This window comes from Quercus lobata, chromosome 3, assembly GCF_001633185.2.
Source record: "Quercus lobata isolate SW786 chromosome 3, ValleyOak3.0 Primary Assembly, whole genome shotgun sequence".
NCBI lineage: Eukaryota > Viridiplantae > Streptophyta > Magnoliopsida > Fagales > Fagaceae > Quercus > Quercus lobata.
In genome coordinates, this window is record NC_044906.1 from 3,628,625 (window position 1) to 3,647,670 (window position 19,046).

General features: G+C 35.6%; 1 protein-coding gene across 1 annotated transcript; it reads right to left on the reverse strand.

Moving 5' to 3' along the window:
• Nucleotides 1-3,632: 3,632 nt before the first annotated feature.
• Nucleotides 3,633-18,380, reverse strand: LOC115979767 (autophagy-related protein 18h). The gene is made up of 9 exons (XM_031101827.1): nt 17,813-18,380; nt 15,265-15,720; nt 14,500-14,940; nt 13,963-14,208; nt 13,080-13,880; nt 12,823-12,998; nt 5,588-5,718; nt 4,980-5,498; nt 3,633-4,018 (listed from the first exon to the last, which is right to left on the reverse strand). The coding sequence occupies exons 1-9, from the start codon at nt 18,059-18,061 to the stop codon at nt 4,014-4,016; spliced, it is 3,024 nt and encodes a 1,007-aa protein (XP_030957687.1). The 5' UTR covers nt 18,062-18,380; the 3' UTR covers nt 3,633-4,013.
• Between the last annotated feature and the right edge of the window lie 666 nt (nt 18,381-19,046).

Sequence of the window (19,046 nt, forward strand, 5' to 3'; positions counted from 1 at the left end):
TGGCGGGCCCTCTCGCGTGAGTTAGAACTTAGAAAGTCATCTCCATGGACCATACCTTGAAAATGGCTTTTGGAAGTGAATTAATGTAGAATTTGGAGACCTTGAAAGCATGTTCAATTTTCTTCCCAAATTCTTGGGATCTAATTTTAGCAACTAAAATTGTTGTTTCATTGATGAAATGCACTACCTAAGAGATGGAGGTGTCGAAACAGCAATTTTAGTAGTCATTTATTTATTTTCTGGGTTTGAACAAGAATTTTTTTTTTTAATTTATAGAAGTTTTTTTTTGGGGGGGGGGGGGGGGGGTTGGTCATCATATATAGGTGTTTCAAATAGTAAGTGATAAATATTCTCAAAAAAAAAAAAGAAAGTTAGCGATAAAGCACATTAAAGGTGAAAATTACTCGAGCCCAGTCCAGTAAATTGATGAATTATTTTGAGCTGGCCATGCTATTTAGTTCCTAAAGTGCAAATTATAGTACCTCCCACTACTCAATGAAATTATCCACTTCTCCAATAAGTTCGGTTGCAAGAAGAAAAAAAGAAAAAAAAAAGGAACTAATTTTGATTGAATTAACCCCCATGTGTAATAGGCTTGAGCACTCCGTTACTTTCATATTTGATTTAAGGGATAGAAGAGAGATTTCCATAGTAATTCAAAGGCTAATAATTATGTCTCAATTGGATAAGAACTTAATCATTTTAAGAGAGAGAAGGCTTAATTTGAAAGTGATTGAAGGTATAACTTTGGTGATATTAACACATAAGAAATTTAATTGATTAAGTGATGAAATCTCACATTAGATAAAAGTAATAGAAGTGAGTATTGATAATCAATAGGTGTTGTTCCAACACATTGTGTGGTGTTCATGACTCCCACGATATATTATAATGACCAATCATTGCTTAATTTGAGATTGTATGGTAGAAAACTCACATATGAAAAGAAAGATCTACTAACATTTTCACGTGCTCCCCAACATAATATATTGCTACGCTCCTCGCCACCCACCATTTTGTGGGTAGCCAATCACATGGTAGGTGGCCAATCCTAAATTACATGGTTTTTTAAGGAAGAAACTCACACCAGTGACCCATATCCTTCAAATGTCTATACCACCACATTAGGACAATTGGAAAACTTGGCATTTACTTTGTTTGCAAAAATGTTGGAAAGCCATTGTATCAGCCCTTTCAACTGTTTCGACTAAAACAACCCAAGGCCTAGAGGACAAAACTCGACTGCATCCGTTCTGGCCAAAGGACAACATAGTTTCTTCTCCATAAGGCCTAAACAAGCTCCTTATGGTATAGCTACTTGCCATTTTTACAGGGGGTCAGCATGTTTTTCAAGCTTAGAGATTTCATTGATAAATTGAGTGAGTCATGGGACCACTCTCATTGTGTTGTGTGATTCCCTTTTCTCTTTGGTTTGATGAGCACCTAAAAGTGGGGTTCAATACTTGGTGGATTTCTTGCCATTAATGTAGAAGCCCAAGGCAAGCCATGAAAATACAAAGATGTTGGATAATTGGGTATCCAAAGCCATGAATGAACAGAGATCATCAAGAAACTTTGCATGAATGTTCTTTGTCAGTATCTACAACAATTGTACCTCGCAACCTTTATGATATGATGTGTTTTTTCGGCTCTTATAAAAGATTTAAATTCCCACATTTTCTCTCACAAACCAGCAAGCACGCATGCTAGCTTGCTAGTTGCTAGAGCCCACTCACTCTACCACATAGGACAATATATTTCCTAGAGTAATACTTTTGTCAGCATGACAATATATTTCTTATAATGGTAAGTTTATTATAGGTTTTACAATTAAATTTAATCATGTATTTGTATTGGCTAATAAATCACATTGTTTGATTTAATCGTTCTTGGTAAAAATAAGACCGACAATATGAATGAATTTAATTAAGAAATGTGCTTAAATTTTATCATATTTATTATAGTTAATTAAACATTTTCCTAATTTACATATTTAATTTTAAGCAAGAAAGAAAGCAGGCACACTAGGGACAAACTCTCATTTCCCATAACATTTTTATGAATCATACATATTTTCAAATTTGATTCTAAAACCACTTAAAGTGCGATTAAATTGATTGTAAACTTGTAATATTAACAAGGCATACATTTCAATCCTATCTCCATTCTCCATGTCAATCCATTAAAAACTAAACCTATGTAATCAAAGTAAAACTAAAAAGAAAAAAGAATGTTTCTGAGCCTAACATATAAGTTGCATGACTATTGAATTAAAATTAAAAAAAAAAAAAAAAAAAGGGCACATGATATGCATGTAAGAATTAAATGATATGGGCCCAACAATAATGCAGAGGTACTGTCTGAACCTTATAAATTCAGCATCACCAGAAAGTAGGTCGATTATGCAAGCAGTGAAGTTGCACATGGCTATGGAGAAGTTCTGTTACCTTCACATGACAAATTAAATGGTCCCCCTCTTATATCATGTCATTGCTATGCTCCATTTAATATATATACAAGTCGAATTCGAATCCTTCTTATAAAATATGAATAATCTATTTGGACATATGGCATTATCTCTACCCTCTCATTCTGTTTGTCCTTTCAAATCAAAAGAGATCATGTAAAAGCCTTTACTCTGCAGATTGCACAGAGAACAGTTGCTTATAACATTTATACTATTTTCTTCATCCAAATGTTATAGTAGACTCAACAGTAAAACAGGTAAAACTCAACCAAAAGGCTACCACACCAAATTAATGAAAAGGACAAACTTAGTATAAAGTACTACCACATTGACCATCCCATATCTTTTACCCTCTAGTGCTTTTTCTCTAAAGAGCATCCCCTAAGAAAAATAAGTGAATCTAGAACCCAAGAGTGTTGGCTAAATGGAAAAGTTACAATTCCTATTTTCTATTTAAATTTCCAGGAGTGAATGTAGGAAGTGTAGACAGTGGATCAGTCTGAACATTAAACTAAAGGCATCTTGAGAATTAACAATAACTAAGCTACGTACGCCTTAGAGAGAAAAGTAAGTGATTCTAGAACCCCAGAGTGTTGGCTAAATGGCAATTACAAATTTCTATTTCCTATCCGAATTTCCAAGAGTGAATGTAGGAAAGTGCAGATGCAGTCTGAAGGTTCAACCAAAGCTGTCTCGAGGATCAGTAATAATTAAGCACTGTGGCGATCATGGTTCAAGCTATGTATGCCTGTTGTTACACCTATGGAATTCTTAACAATAGAAGACAAAAAAATAATAATAGTAATACCAACAACAACAACAGACTATGTCTATGAAGTATCTAGCCAAGTTCAAATTCTACTTCAGCTCCTGTAATTATGCCTATCCCTGAGAGAGATCTATCCTGCCAAGTACAAAACTATAGACTCATGCAATGAAGTATCCCTTTTATGTTTCTTTCTTTCTGTTTTTCTTTTTTTAGTTTGAAGAATATGTCTTGCTTCAAATTGCCTTACCTTCATGGGTAAGAGAATCATTTTACTGACAAAAAAGCTCAAGAGTCCACGAAACTCAATAAATGTGAAAAACAGTTCATCTAAACTCGAGAATAGGTGTTAAAAGTAATAGTATCATCTAAGAGAAACCTGGGCAAACAAGGAATGCATTTTGTACAGTAATAAACTCTTTCATTTCCTTCTTTATTTCCTTTTTTTCTTTTTCTTTGACGAATAAATAATGTTACACAGCATAGAAAGAACCTTTCCACACAAATAATTTGTATTATGAATTTCAATCTACAACATGTACATGGGATTAGAAGGGAAGAAACCAGGCATTTGCAACGGCAATGCTTTGATGCGTCAAGATCATTTCACTTGTATCAATCAGTCAGTAGGTATTCAGTTGTTGAAAGAAAATAACCCATTTTTCTCAATTAGAATCTCACCCTCCTTTAGGCTGAGCTTAGACCAATCATCACACAACACTCTGAATGCAAGAGTAGATGGCATCAGTTCAGCACGATTTAGACACAATAAGTTACACATCAACCTGCAACACATGAAAGCAATATTAGTGGGATAGGGTTTAAACATTAGAATACCTGTTGTTAGGACCAACTATTGCAAGGCAATTAACAAAGTCAAACATGTTAACAAAAGCAATATATCTTCCTAATATAAATTGTGTAATAGAAAAGGTAATAATTCAACGAAGGAAAGAAACAAAAATGAAGTAATATACAAATAAGAGATATAATAAGTTTTGAAAGAAGCAATATATTTATCACTTGTATACTGAAATACACAAAGAAACACATCATCCAAATTACAATTATTTTATTTTATTTTAATTATAACTATTTCCCAAGAAAATTACTGCATGCCATTGTACCCCCAACTCTACTTTGTGGACTTATCCTTTGGTGCTTACTTGACATAATTTAAAGCCTTAAATGCTCTGTAAACCTTATAATAAAAACACGACATTTCTTGACAATTTTGCTTGATCCTATTTCCACTAATATATTTAGTAAGCCGTCGTTCAATTATACATCTCTGCAACAGCCCTTTGTGTCTGATTGTAGTATATTATATATCTCCTAATCCTACTACAAACCTAGTTTGTCTAGAAAGGTAAATATAAATATAATTAGCATTATTTATATATATATATATATATATATATATATTGTAGATTCCACATGTATCCAATGAGTTTTGAATCCACGACTCATGCTCCACCATATTCCTATAGTTGGGAGGTACCATTTGAACGAGGGTTCAACGGCATCCTTACTATATTTAGTATATATACTGAATAATCTGAATGATAGGGTTCCATTTGAAAGTACCAAATGATCAAGATATATTATATGTCCACCAACAGCAGGATCAGATGCATCAGTGGTTTTTTCATCAAAGATATGCATCTTTGGTTTTTGCCGTAATGCTAAAAATCATGTATAGATTAAGGGATGATCAAATATGTAGAAATTGCTTCAATTTCCTACCTTCCTCTGAGAAGGCAAATACACCAAGCATGTCATCATTGTCACCATCTTCCTCAGATTTCTCCCTATCACAGGGATTACTACTGCTGTCCACATCAGTAACAACTTCAGTTATATCATGAGGTGGTGCTTTACAATACCCCTCTTGAAAAAATTGCTCAAAGTCTAGAGAATTATGTACTAGTCCCTCATCAAGAACATTCATACTCATATCAGAACGGTTGGAACTTATATTTGAATTTTCACTGATCCCTCCACTGTTTGATGACTGAACTCCTTTTGCAATAGTTCTATCAGCAGAGAGTGAATCACTTGTTAAAGTGGAAAGACTATCAGTGAAATTACCATCCTGAACAAGAGAAGCACCGGCTGTAGGTTTTTTGGCAGAAATTGAATTACTATTTTTATTAATACAGTTATTATTCAGCAGAGGTGATGACAAAACTGATCTCCCTCCTTTCTCCACCTTATTTTCATTCCCAGATTGGACAATGGATGGATACAATTCCTGGGATAATCCTGATAAAAATGCCAGGAAATAAACAAGTTAGCAATGCATTTCCAAAGGATCAAAAGATGATACTATCACATTCAAAGGCTTATCTTACTATCATCTGAGTTTTCAGCTGCACCAGGTGATACCAACTTAGAGTGGCAAATAACGGCATCTTCTGAGAACTGTTCTTTAGCTCCATGAGAATCAGAAGATGAACTCGAGCATACTCCGCCAACAAGGCCCCTGCACAAATCAACCATGAAAGTTGATTTTTGGTTAAAATTTGTAAGAAAAAACCATTTTGATTATATTATATAAATAGATAACCCAGTCATACATGTGCCTCCACACCTCATGAGTGTCAAGGTTGTAGAGATTCTGCAAATAATTCCAGTTAAATGAGTCCTAAAGCAAGCCTGGAAAGCTGTGAAAAGTTCATCCCCAGAAGAAGATATGGGATGGGTTGAATCTTCACATTACAGGATGCAGAAATGGCCCAAGGACACTTTTGGACAACATGAGTTGGAACCCTACTCTATTTTTCACATATCAAACAATCATAATGAAATTTGGAAACACTAGTCCATGAGATCCCAAAAAATTTTCTCTATTGACAACACATAAATCACTCAGCATCCAAAGGGAAATATTATGGACCTAATCAAATTCTACATATATATATAGGGATGCATTCTATGAAATGTCTGACACCCCAAATTGCGTTGTTGAAATTTTAAGAAGATAAAACTTGTCACTTTTCAAAATTTGAGAAGATAAATCAAACAAAGATATAACTTCAAACAGTGAGTGAGATAGCAGCATGTATTGACTGGATGACCAACAATGCTTAGTGGAACAAAGATTTTGAAATCCAAATATCGTGGTTAGTAATCCAGTTGGGAGTATAGTACATTCCAACTCACAGCACGACCGCTAAATTACCTGGATCTGGATTGTCTGGAACTAAATCTAAATATCAATGTTGGTAAAAGCGTTAAGCGCACTTAAGTGAATATGCCTCTTAGAGCTAGGCGCAAAGCGTGCGCCTAGTTGAAGTAAACCGCACAGTTTTCAAATATAATATTCCATAACTTCTAATAGAAATATTCGTTACATAATAAAAAATAGTGATAATAACTCAAAACTTGTATATTTTACCTATTAGGTAAGTGTAATTGTATAATGTTTGTAAGTTCAACTTTTACCTAAGTTGTTTCAATTCTTAAAATTTTTATATAGTAAATTGAAAACAATTATCAATGGTCAATATCACAATGATCTAGTCATAGAAAGTTTAAACATGATAATTTTATATAATTCTCTTGTACTTTATAAAAGTACATAAACATGATAGTTATGATCAAATGGTGTATATAATTCAATCAAAATACATCTATAAGTCAAAGACCAAAAAAGCACAAATTGTAAATTAACCTTGTTCATATCTTATGACATGTAAATAAAAAAATAAAAAATTGTTTGTGTAATAAAACACCCTCAGGATAGTGGTTGTGTAGTAAATAATTGGTTCATGTCATTTCTTTCAAGATCAAGCAATTAATTTTGATGATCCATATCTATTTTACCAATAAAATAAAAAAGCGTGCCTAGGCATGCTTTGTGCTTCTTCAAAAAGCTCCAAAAAAGCGTGCCTAAAGCACTTCATTAAATGAGCTTTTTTTTGGCCTAGTGAACCATTGAGGGCTTTGGGCTTCAATCTTTGAGCTTAAGAGTGTGTAAAACACCCTTTTAGCAACACTGCAAAATATCTGATTACAGTGATTCGGATTCATTTTCTGGTTTTCCTCGTAAGTTCCCTCATACATTTCACATCTGATGGGGATGATTTTATCCTAACAATATTCTATATTTCTTAAAGAAAAAAAGTTGTTTTTGCCTGCACATGTGTAACACTGCCACCGATTCAACTTGAGACAAGCATAGTATTTTAGCATGCTTACTTCCTTGAATACAACAATCAAGGGAAAGAAAATCAATCTCTCTCTCATCAGCAATTTTCAGAAACTGCATCTCAACAAGACACGGATGACAGGCATCTGCCTGACACTAAACAAAACAGCATCTCATCCAATCCAGAAGCTAAATTGTGTTGCTTCCATCAACTTCATTTCTAATAAACTGCATTAGGATACTTAAGGCAAAACTAGCACTGCAGTGCAAAACAACCCTGTATTGTGATTTCACATCATCATTGCATGCACTATTTTTAAAAGCTTCAGAATTCACACCAAGGCCACAAAATGGAAGCAAGCACATCTTCAAGGACTACACACTAGTAAGTAGTAACCCTTAAGGCATAGATGTCCACCATAATGTGATCATTCTTCTCACTTGCAGATGTCCATCCTATTGAGCCAAAATTGCTCATTTCCACTGTGTGTCTGTACATCTCTAGGCTGAGGTCCAAGTTGGTTTTTTCGGGTAGGATGAGACAGAATATTCAGTGGTTTTAGTATGAGTTTTGTATGTCATGAAACAAGAAACAGAAATAAAAAGAATCTAATCTGAAATTTTGAAAATGGAATAGGTCTATAATTAAAACTTTAAACCGTCACTAACAGACAAATTGGAACAACAATGAAGAAGATAACTAAACACGCATGTAATTAAACTTACTTAAGGTTCTGAAGTTCCAAAGTTCGTATCTTAGGAAAATATTATAGCCAGAAGAGAGTCCAATATTTTAGGAGTTACTCTAGTACAGTTCCTCTGTACTAACCAAAATTTCTCATTTCAATAAAATGAACTTTTACTTGTAAAAAACTTTCAAGCACTGCTTATATAAATGAAACACATAAAAAGATGAAGAAAATTATACATTTTTTGATAGGTAGCAAATAACTTCATTCACCAAAATGTAACAAACAACATACCAACCAGAACACACATGGAGTATATATATAGGGTAAGAACCAAGTTACAACTAGACTTTTCCATGAAGTTACAGCACCTAATAAATTTTTATTAGCTATAATATTTAAAAAATCCTACTGTTAGATCACAATTTCTCTAAGTTCTTACAACGCACACCACATTTCATGTCAATTAGATGTTGTTTACCTTTTGATCCATAAACTCATGTTTTGTATATAATTTTAAAATTCAAAAAACTTGAACTTTTAACATTTTATTGATGATATAGTTATTAATTTCTAATTGTCATGCCTATAGTGTACAAGGAGAATGTAATCTAACAGTGAATTTGTCCCAAAAAAAATGCATCTAACAAAAAGTTATTGAGTCGCGTACATTGATATGAGTAACACTAGGAGTAACTTAAACCCAACCGATATTATATATATTCACGCGCACATATACAATATTTATCATCTCTACATAAAACATAACAGGAGAAACTTCTTTCTTTTAATCAGTTCGTTAAAATCACCAAGGACATATGAAGCATGCAAGAAAAACCACCTTGCCATTTTCTTTTGATAAGTAATAAAAGGTCTATTAGAATAGATGTGAAACCTCATGCATAGTTGCACACAGAATGCGTACATGAAGCTCTCCCCAAAAATGACAATATTCTTTAAGTACAGCTGAAACTTGAAAAGAAACAGAATCAATGAAATCTAAAACATAAGTGCATCATTGGTGTCAAGTGCATGGGAAAACTTGAACTAAAATCTCAAAAACATTTATTTCAACTCAATAAAGAGACCTCCGTAACAACAACAACAACAACAACAACAAAAACCCATGTTTGACAATGAAAAATAAATATGCAAAAAATCAACAAACATGAAGAAAAAAAGATCAGATAATAGTGGCAGAATCCATCCCCCACCTCCACCACCCCCCCAACCCAAAAACAAAAGTCCGCAAAAATGATGATGCCACATTGTCACCTATATATATATGTATCTATTAATTGAATTTAAATGTATAAATATAAAAATCTTTGATATTTACATTCCCAAACTTTTGTGCATACTTCACAAATTAACACTGTAAATCTTGCTTGATCAGATTATCAATTGTCAGAATTTTCTCAAGAGCAGCCGCCCAAACCAAAAGTAAGGCAGTGCTCCTAAAGAAAATCCATTTATGAAATGCCTATATAGTCATATAGTATAGTTTCAAATTAATAGAAGATTTTCTCTCTCTCTCTCTCACATATTGGGATAAAAATCCCTAATAATCTCCAGCCAAATGTCAGGCCCAAATAGATGAGTCAACACATCCAAACTTGAAAAATAAAACATTAGGACCACATCAGTCTCCTTGTTAATTTTCAATGTCCATACTTGCCTACTAGTCCAATAGTCAAACAACTCACCATATCATTTCTCCACTATGTGCCTCCAGAGACTATCATTCCCAAAATAAATTAAAGAACTAGCATTCTCCACCATGTTAGTTACATGACAAACATGCATTAAAATCCAAGAGATTTTTCTTAAAGTTCTAGAATGTAGATGCATACAAGGCATGTTTAGATGTATAAATGTATTCTTACCAAGCAAGAATATAAAATGGACATGTTCTATAGAAGCGCCATGCATCTAGCCAGAAATGCTTCACTACCAAATATTACAAGCTAATAACAAAGACCTTGTTATGAGTTTGTATTAACTATTACGTAACAGGCAAAACAGTAATGTCATTGTAATCACCCACATATATATAATATTTATGTGTTAGGGTAATTAACTTTTTATGCCCAAAAACACACTTCCTGATACATGGTACTAGACCCCTACTTTTACCTCTCGCCACACAAATCGAGTCACCTGAATCTGATGAGACATTACCTGTCAGAAGCTCAAAGCCCAACCCTCACCACTACTACTACAAATAGACAAGAAATCACCAGATCGGTTGCAAAGATGCTCTCTAGTGTCGATTGAACCTGTGATGGTTTCAACAAATCCCTCCGTCAGACTTAAAGCCCAGATGAGTTCTCTGGCCACTATGTGCTGTGTCACCTTTCCCTATCGTCCCTATCGTTGACAAATCAGTATGTGTCGATCTGAATTGTCTATGTTGCTTGGAGTCCACCTATTATTTATTTTTTATTGAGGTTTGTGGTAATAATGGAGTCCAAAGAGGGTATACAACCCAATTTTTTATTATATGCTGATATGATTTCCACTGCTTCAATTCCTCTCAATAGAAGCAATTATGCCCAGTGGCTAAGCTGTTGAGGTCTTTTTACTCAGCTGAAAGAAGTTTAATTATTTAACTGATGAACCTATGTCCTTTTTTTTTCTTGGGGGGGGGTGGTGTGTTGTAGAGGAAGCACAGATCAGGAATTGTTTATGGAACAATATGGAAGCTGTAATTTACTTTTTCTGCCCACTGCAAAACTTGACAAGGCTCAAGAGCTGTATTACGATGTTAATAACCTCAGACATATTTATGATTGCCACCAAAATTACTTCTCCCTTGCTTTTAATGATCTCTCTTTGGAAGATTATCATGCAATGTTTAAAGGTATATGTGAAGAGCTTATCCTTTACCAGCCTATCTCTGCTGAAATTAAAACCATGCAAAAGCAAAGAAACTATATGCATGTTGCCCATTCTCTCTTGCTTGCCTCCAATCTTTCACCTAGTGAAGGAATTTCAATCTCTCGGCAAAGTCCATGGTCAACTTAGACAGTCCTCCTTATCTAAGTCGCATTCTATTTCACTATCATCCAGTAAATTGTGAGAAATCCACTTTTCCTATTACAAATAGAATGGGAGGTGGTGGATTCTCTAAAGGTGGCCGTGGAGGCCATGGTCATGATCAAAGGGAAGGGGGCTGTGGTAGAGGTAAAATATCACTGTGTTTGAGAAAAAGTGGAGAGTAGCATAATTGCTACCCCAAATATTTCTAGAGGAACCCAAGTAGCTAATATACTTACCAAAGCTTTGTGTAAGATTCATTTGGATTTGTTATGTAACAAGTTGGGAATTGTATGACATATACTTTTGTTTTGATAAGTAATAAGGATATATATTCAAGAACACTGCCTCATGCGTAAAAACATAAGGCAGAGAGAACAATACAGATAGAGCAGATTAAGAAAAGAGAAAAAAGAAAGGGGAAAGACACTAAATGCAAAGGAGAGAGCTAAGGAACATAGGAGAGAGTCACTAGAGGTGATTGCCCAAGCCCTCGACCAATCAAACAGGGAGCCACTGAAAGAAGCCAATAATTGGTCATCTGAGCTTTCCAAGTCCTCAAAAGTCCTCCAATTCCGCTCCCTCCAAAGACACCACATTAAGCACAAAGGAGCTAGATTCCAAATGCTAGACGAGTGTTTTCCGGGCCAATTCCACCAACCAAAGAGAGTATCTACAACCGTTCTTGGCAAAACCCATGAAAACCCAAAAGATCTAAACACTAAACTCCACAACCTATGAGCCTTACCACAATGAAGTAGCAAATGATCCACCATCTCCCCATTACAACGGCACATAATGCACCAGTCAACAAAATGCATCCCTCTACCCTTCAAATTATCACCTGTAAGGATCTTATCCCACACAGCAGTCCACACAAAGAAGGAGACACGCCGAGGAGCCTTAACCTTCCATACACCTTTCCAAGGAAAAGTAATGGGCAAAGGTCTTCTTAACTTATTGTAAAACGATCGGACAACAAAATCCCCATTCTTTGTCAACTTCCATCGCATACAGTCTCCATTCTCAGTGGGAGGTAGACTTATACCCAAGGTGCGGAGAAAATCATCCACATCACCCATTTTCCAATCATTTGGTCTTCGAAAAAAATGAACATTCTAGCTTCTCCGTTCCTCTATCCCCAACTGCTCAAGAGAAGAGGCCACCGATGCCTCTCTATTGGAAGCCATCCCATATACATTCGGAAAAGTCAATTGTATGACATATACATCCTGGCTTGAGGGGAACTGGTATTGGTTTTTATTGTGGTATCATCGAAATCACCCACGCATATATATGTATATATATATATTAGTTATGTGTGTAGGATATTAACTTTGTATGCCAAAACACACTTTCCAAGACAAGAGACCCAACAAAAAGGTTTTCTGTTACTAGTTATGAACTACAGGCAGTCTGTGACATGGTAGTCCAGTGGGATACCACATGTAATTAGATGACACCTTGGGTTTGAGAAGACATTTCATCACAAGAACTGATATCACAGAAGGCCAATAAGAACGATAAATACCAACAACACTGATCAACATGATGCTAAAACTAATATAAAAGAAGAATGTGAGTGAAACAATTAATATCATTTTCCTGCTAGAACAGAAATTTCAAAAAAATAATTCCTTCTATCAACTGCTAATAGTTTAGTTATTACTTGATGAGAGATTGAGCACAGGTATGAAATGACAATTACCTGTCACCCCAATCAGACTGAATTCTGAGGAAATGGTCAAAAACAGGCAATAAATCCCTCTGCCTAATCTCAACCTCATGAACAGGAACCTTCTCTATTTCAATCTCTCCAGCAGTAATATTTTCAGTGAAATTCTGCTCATTAGCTCCCAGAGGACTCATCGTGGAGAAAGATATCTAAAATACAGATGAAAGAATTATAAACATAGTTGCCGACTGTGACGAGAAGTGTCTCACTATAAAATCCATAACGAGTACCTTAGATTTTTGCCAGATTGGTATCCTACCAGAGCTAATCTGCACCTCTGCATTGGAGAGATATAAATGAGATCGTTCATGAGGCTTTATGAACTCCTTATTTCCAATATCATTATCCTCACAATCAGAAACATCCATGACTGTCTCCGCAGTTTCGTTTCTGCCAAGAGTAATCCCAGAAATGCATTCCTCTCTCTCAGGCCAAGAACTTCTTCGGCAAACATCCCACCATTGAACCGGTTCAACTTTTACTCGCAACTCATCGTCTTGCATTTGCACAGAAGAACCTGGCACAGTTCTGGAAGCAGCTTCACTTGAATCTCCTCCCATTGATGGGAGTAGTTTATATTGAATTGTATGACCAGAAGGAGTGTAAACCAATAGGTGCTCCAAAGAATTGACTTTTAAGTGAGCAGGTAGCAGATCATGAGGGACAGAGTTATGAAAAACAGCACCAACAGCACCAGATGGAATGGAAACCTTTCCTGCTGCAGAAGAGGCAGCATTACTAACTTGGTTGAGCCACCCAGAGTTACTATTTTTAATTCTGCTGACCACAGAGAGGGTTACTGGTGGTGGGGGCGGGGGAGAAAGAGATTGTTGGTTTATCATTAAAGATGGAGTGAACCACCATGGTCGAGATACAGCCGGCAAAAGGGCAGGACCATCAGCATCAGAGTTCTGCATTTGGAGAACCGTCTCACCACCAAAAGGGGAAAGAGCAAAAATATGGCAAGTTCCCCTGGATGAAACAATGGCAACCCACTGACTGTAGTTACTAAAACAAATGTCTTGTATTACCTGCGTTAAGCACAAGGGAAAAGAGAACAATCATGGACATAGAAAACACAAGGGTCAGGAGTCAGAGTGGGTAGGAACATACAGCTGATGTCATGCCACGGTGGAGCTTGTAAAGGTGCACATAAGAAGAGCCCCAATCATAAGGTTGAGTTAATGATCCATTTCGTGAGCTGGATGGCATAATCCGGAAAATGTTTATATTGTTCCCATGTATTGAGGCAGTAACTAGAAGTGTTCCACTTGGGTCAAAACACAAAGCAGAAATTGGACTAGTATGGGCCCTAAATTGTGAGACAACAGCTCTGGAAACAAAATCTTTGACAACAACCTGCAATAAACGTTTTTTTTTTTTCTAAATAAGAAGACTTTCTCAGTTCTAATAGTAGCAGAAATCTGCCACATCCCTGTGATAAATGTATCTTTACTCTCACAAAATATTGAGCAAATTTGGGTATGTGTGTGTGTGTGTAACTTAACTTAACAAAAAAAAAAAACATTATTGAGAAAAATTAATATAAGTGACTTAAAACAGCTTTCTTTCGTCTGGAACATGTTGTGTAGCAACTATGAGATTCCCATGTAACATTGAGAATTATGGTTGTCAGATTATAAAACTAACCATTCCAGCATTATCTGTGTCTGGAGAGTGTGATGCAACCCGAGCAACTTTCCAACTTGAGTTTGATGACACAGGAGAATTAGAACCATCAGGTATAAGCTCTTGACAATATTTTGACAAGGTTTTATAACCCATGTCACCCAGATTTATTAACCCAGCAGCTAAATGCTTACTAGACTCCATGGCATATCGAGCAACAAGACTTCCACTGCCAGGTGAAGTTGATGGACTGACACCTGGAGGAGTAAGACTTTGTGGACTCAGGCGGCCTGTGTTTGACAACAATGGGTTGTTGGAAGCATAAGCTAACCACCTGGGGCCTACTGCCATGGGTCCATAGCCAATATTGACCCCAACCACTCCTTGGCCTCCCAATTCAGGGACAGGATAAGTGAGAACACTGAACTTATTCTCAAGAGTCAGAGCATCAAAGCAGTATATCTGGCAGAAAAACAAAAAATTAAAAGAAAATATGAGATACTAGAAAGATTTATATTACTCCATTTGTGAACTTACTCAAATAAAAATAACAAAATTTTCGCATCTCAACAATATAGCCTTCCTCCAATAACTGTTCTGATTAACAACCACCAATTCAGCAACCATCAAATTAATTCCTCTAGGTTGTTGAAGTTATTTAGTGAATTATTCAACACAGATTGTCATCCATTGTGCCATGTTTTATCAACGATAAAGGTAAGAGATATACTTCAAACACAAGCACAATATAGTAACTTTAAATACTTGGCGTAAGCTAATGCTTACTTGTGTTGCAAGACCCACAGCCACTATCTGAGGACTGCATCTAACCATATACACAGTTGACCGAAATCTCAGAACATGAACATAATTGTGAGACCTTAGTGAGTAAAATCGAACAGCTGTAGGAGAGATGACACTGCTTCCTATTTGAGGCTCCGTAAAACCATCTTTGACCAACCCATCTCTTGCACTTTGCATCAGGTCTGAGCTCTTTGATTCATCTGCAACAACCAAGAGTAAAGGATGGGATGCTCTGAATCCTTCATGACCCTCGGCTTTTGCAGGGAGGGGCTGCATCTGTAAAAATGTAACAGGATCATCGCGCCTCGAAACAAGTTCACTGACGTTAGATGCATCTTCAACATCAAGGACTTGGAAGCCATTGGAGTAACCAAGTAAGAGAACATGCTTAAAGGCAGAGGGACCAAGCTCTAATCTGTCAAAGCCAGCCCATAATACCTGTTTGGGCAAAACAATTTAGATCATGGTACTACAAATAATGCAATAGACCCATTGATTGCGTGTGTAACTTACCAATAAATAAAAAAAATGTAATGCACAATAAAGAGTCTACATACAAAGAGCAACCATAAAACCATGAAGACATTGATGGGGTGGGAGAATTAAATATTAGCTCAATTAAAGGACAAAGCTTATACTCTACCCTGCTAATATGGTTTTTTGAAAAGCAAATCTTCAATAGCCAAAGAAGATATACTAAGTCTCTTCTCACTAGTTGTGATTTGCAAATTAAAGCCATCCTCACCCCCCAATCTATACCCACTGCTCACACCTACTTGACACACTGAGAAATTAAAACTATAATCAACCCATTTAATTGACAGACACAAAGGAAAAATATTGATGGCCAGAAAACTGATGCTTCCAAATTATTTCTGAATTTCTATGAGCACTTCATATCTTTCAATATTGGACACAAGACAGAGAGAGTACCATGGATTTTACCAGGCAGTAACAGGCACTGATTGTATGTGTCTAAAGTCAACATGATAGTCATGAGATTGAATAAAAAAATTTCAGTCATGCTTATCCACAATTCATGAAAAGCAATATACCTCTCAGTCAGTATATGAGAGAAGATTCAGGTTCAAAATAACCAGCTATCATCATATTTTTTATTTATAAATGTGATAACTGGAAAATAATTAAAATAAGCATCTTCACTTCACTATGATGGATAACCAGATACCCTCTGGCTGCCAAATGCCACTTTGGCAGTATTAGCATCAATTAATGGAGTCTTTACTGACAGAGCTCTAAATACCTAATGTTAAAATGACCAAATACCAACAACTGACTGATGTAATTATTATGCTGTTCAAACAACTAAATTAAAAGTCATACTACATGTTGTTGGACATAAAAGTGAACCATAAACATAATGGGTAAAAGAATTAAACATTAGGGCATCATAAATTCAACATCACTTCTTGCCCCCAAACATATAAATCTCTTTTAAAACATCCTTTTCAACAAACACAAACCTAGTACCCTCAATTTAATTTACAATAAATAGTCCAATATTAAGAGCTAATAATAAAATGATTAAAACTACTATTAACTTACCCTTTTTTTTATTTATAATTCATTGGTTGGGGGAGGGGGATTTGAACACTAGACAACTTTATTGGAAACATCAGGAGGTGCCAGTTGAGCTACAAGGCTCTTGGCAACTATTTTTAAGTTGCTCTATTCTAGAAATCAATCGGTATCTCATTTATTTCTTTCATCAAATAATCAAACCACTCTAAATCCATCATTTCAACTAAAACAACCCAATGCTCAATTTGGTCACCAAGAAAGTGGTAGACTTCACATTATAAACAAATTCCTCCTCTCAACTAAAACCCAATCACCTATCTCTTGTTCCCACAAAACTTCAATAATGAAGCTAGTCCAAAAAATACAAAATTTTAAGGGAAAATTTAAAATTAAAACAAAAGGTTCCTCTACTACATTTCAATTTCCTCTTTTTTCCTAAACTTTCTCAGCAACCAAACATGACTCCTTAAAACATCAAATTCCTTCCACTTCAACTAAGCCAAAACAACACTAAAACATAAACCGAAGGCTTGCATTTCATTTTCAATTCTATCCATTCCCGCAATTCTCTCAACACCCAAACAGAACTACATACAAATTATGTTTACAATACAAACCATCCAATATTTGCCAACCATAGAATTATTTACTACATTTCACTTGCCCTAGTAATCAATCAGCACTTCAATTATTTCCAATGCTCCAACATATATATACATTTTTTTTTTAAATGCAATCTTCAGCTTCATAATATAACCAAAAACAATAACTAATTGCAAAAAATAAAAATTAAATTTCACTCCGAAACTTGAATTTCGAGTCTCAACATTTCTCAGCAGCCAAGCACAACAATTAAACCACAAAAATTCCCTCGATTTTCATTCTCTCTTCCATGTTTTTCTCCGCAACCAAACAGAATCCCCAAATCCCAACAAAAAATTCAAACTTCACAAAAAGAATCTAAAAAATAACAAAAAGGGGGTTAAACCTGGTCTTTATGGAAGTGATTATTGTCGCCGGAGATAGAAGCGGCGACGGAGGCGCTGGCGGAGCGTACACCGGAGGAGGCGGTTTTGATACAGGAGGATATAAATTTCAAAGAATTAGGTATAAAACCGTTACTGTGGTGGTGGTGGTGGTGGTGGTGGTTATTTTGGTGGTTAAGATTATAGCTATTGTTATTGTTGTTGTTGTTGTTGTTGTTGCTCTTGTTTCCTTTGTTGGCCTGGCTCTTCATCAAGTCAAACAAATACGAGATTCTCTCTCTCTGTCTCTGTTCGGTTTTTTTTTTTTTGGGAGGTTACCGGCCACCGGGAAAACTCACCGGGAATAATAATAGAAAAAACTCAGAAATGGGACCCAACGGCGAGAGTCGCCGAGTGTAGAGGATCCTATATTAGCATATACTCTTCCAAAACGGTGGCGGTGGTGGTGGCGGTGGTGGTGGTGTTGGTGTTGGTGGGTTTGACCTTAACTGACACGGTTCCTTCACTTTTTATATTGCATCTTGCAAGTTTGTATCCAAACTCTCTTCTCTCTCTGTCGCTGTCTTTTTCTTTTTTTTTTTTGGAGTTACTTTTTTTTTTTTTGGAAGAAAAAAAAATATATTTATGGGTTTATTTAGGCTTTTTAGAGAGTTGGATAGAGGATAAATTGCAGTGGAAGCAAAAAAAGATTAGTGAAATTACTAGGGTGTCCCTATGTGTGACTCAAGTCTCATCTATCAACTGTCAACGGCCACCAAATGAATAGTGAAGTTACGAGGTTATCCTTAAGTTAATTTGCGTAATCGTGGTATGTATGTAATGTAACACGGTTGAACAGTTCGTAACTATTGTTACTACTTTGTAAAAGTTTTGAGGTTAAAAGGTTGGTGAGTAATAAAAAATTAAGGATTTGGTGGGTTTCAATTTGAGTGAGTTAATGTGCGATGGATATTTGTGTAAATGGCTAGGATTTTGATTGTTAAACGTAATGTATTGATGTGGTGCATGTATACAAGTAAAAAGGAATAAATTTTGTGGTAAGAGGTGAGGAAAAGTAAACATTAATCAATGTGGAATGTGGAATGTGAATTCAATAAATAAATAAATAATGAATTTGCGTACAAAAATGGTGCATTCATGGATCTAGAAAGTCTACTAAAAAAGAATTGAGAAATTCATGTGGGGGGAGTTTTATTAAAAGTATTTTCTCAAAGTCATCAATTAAAACCTTTTAAA

What these genes read in the sequence shown, in the direction of transcription:
- LOC115979767 (XM_031101827.1), bottom strand. Translation starts at nt 18,061, where the DNA reads ATGAAGAGCCAGGCCAACAAAGGAAACAAGAGCAACAACAACAACAAC. An exon ending in ATCACTTCCATAAAGACCAG is followed by an intron (nt 15,721 to 17,812) that starts GTTTAACCCCCT and finishes TTGCCCAAACAG; the next exon opens with GTATTATGGGCTGGCTTTGA. An exon ending in ACCGTGGCATGACATCAGCT is followed by an intron (nt 13,881 to 13,962) that starts GTATGTTCCTAC and finishes TGCTTAACGCAG; the next exon opens with GTAATACAAGACATTTGTTT.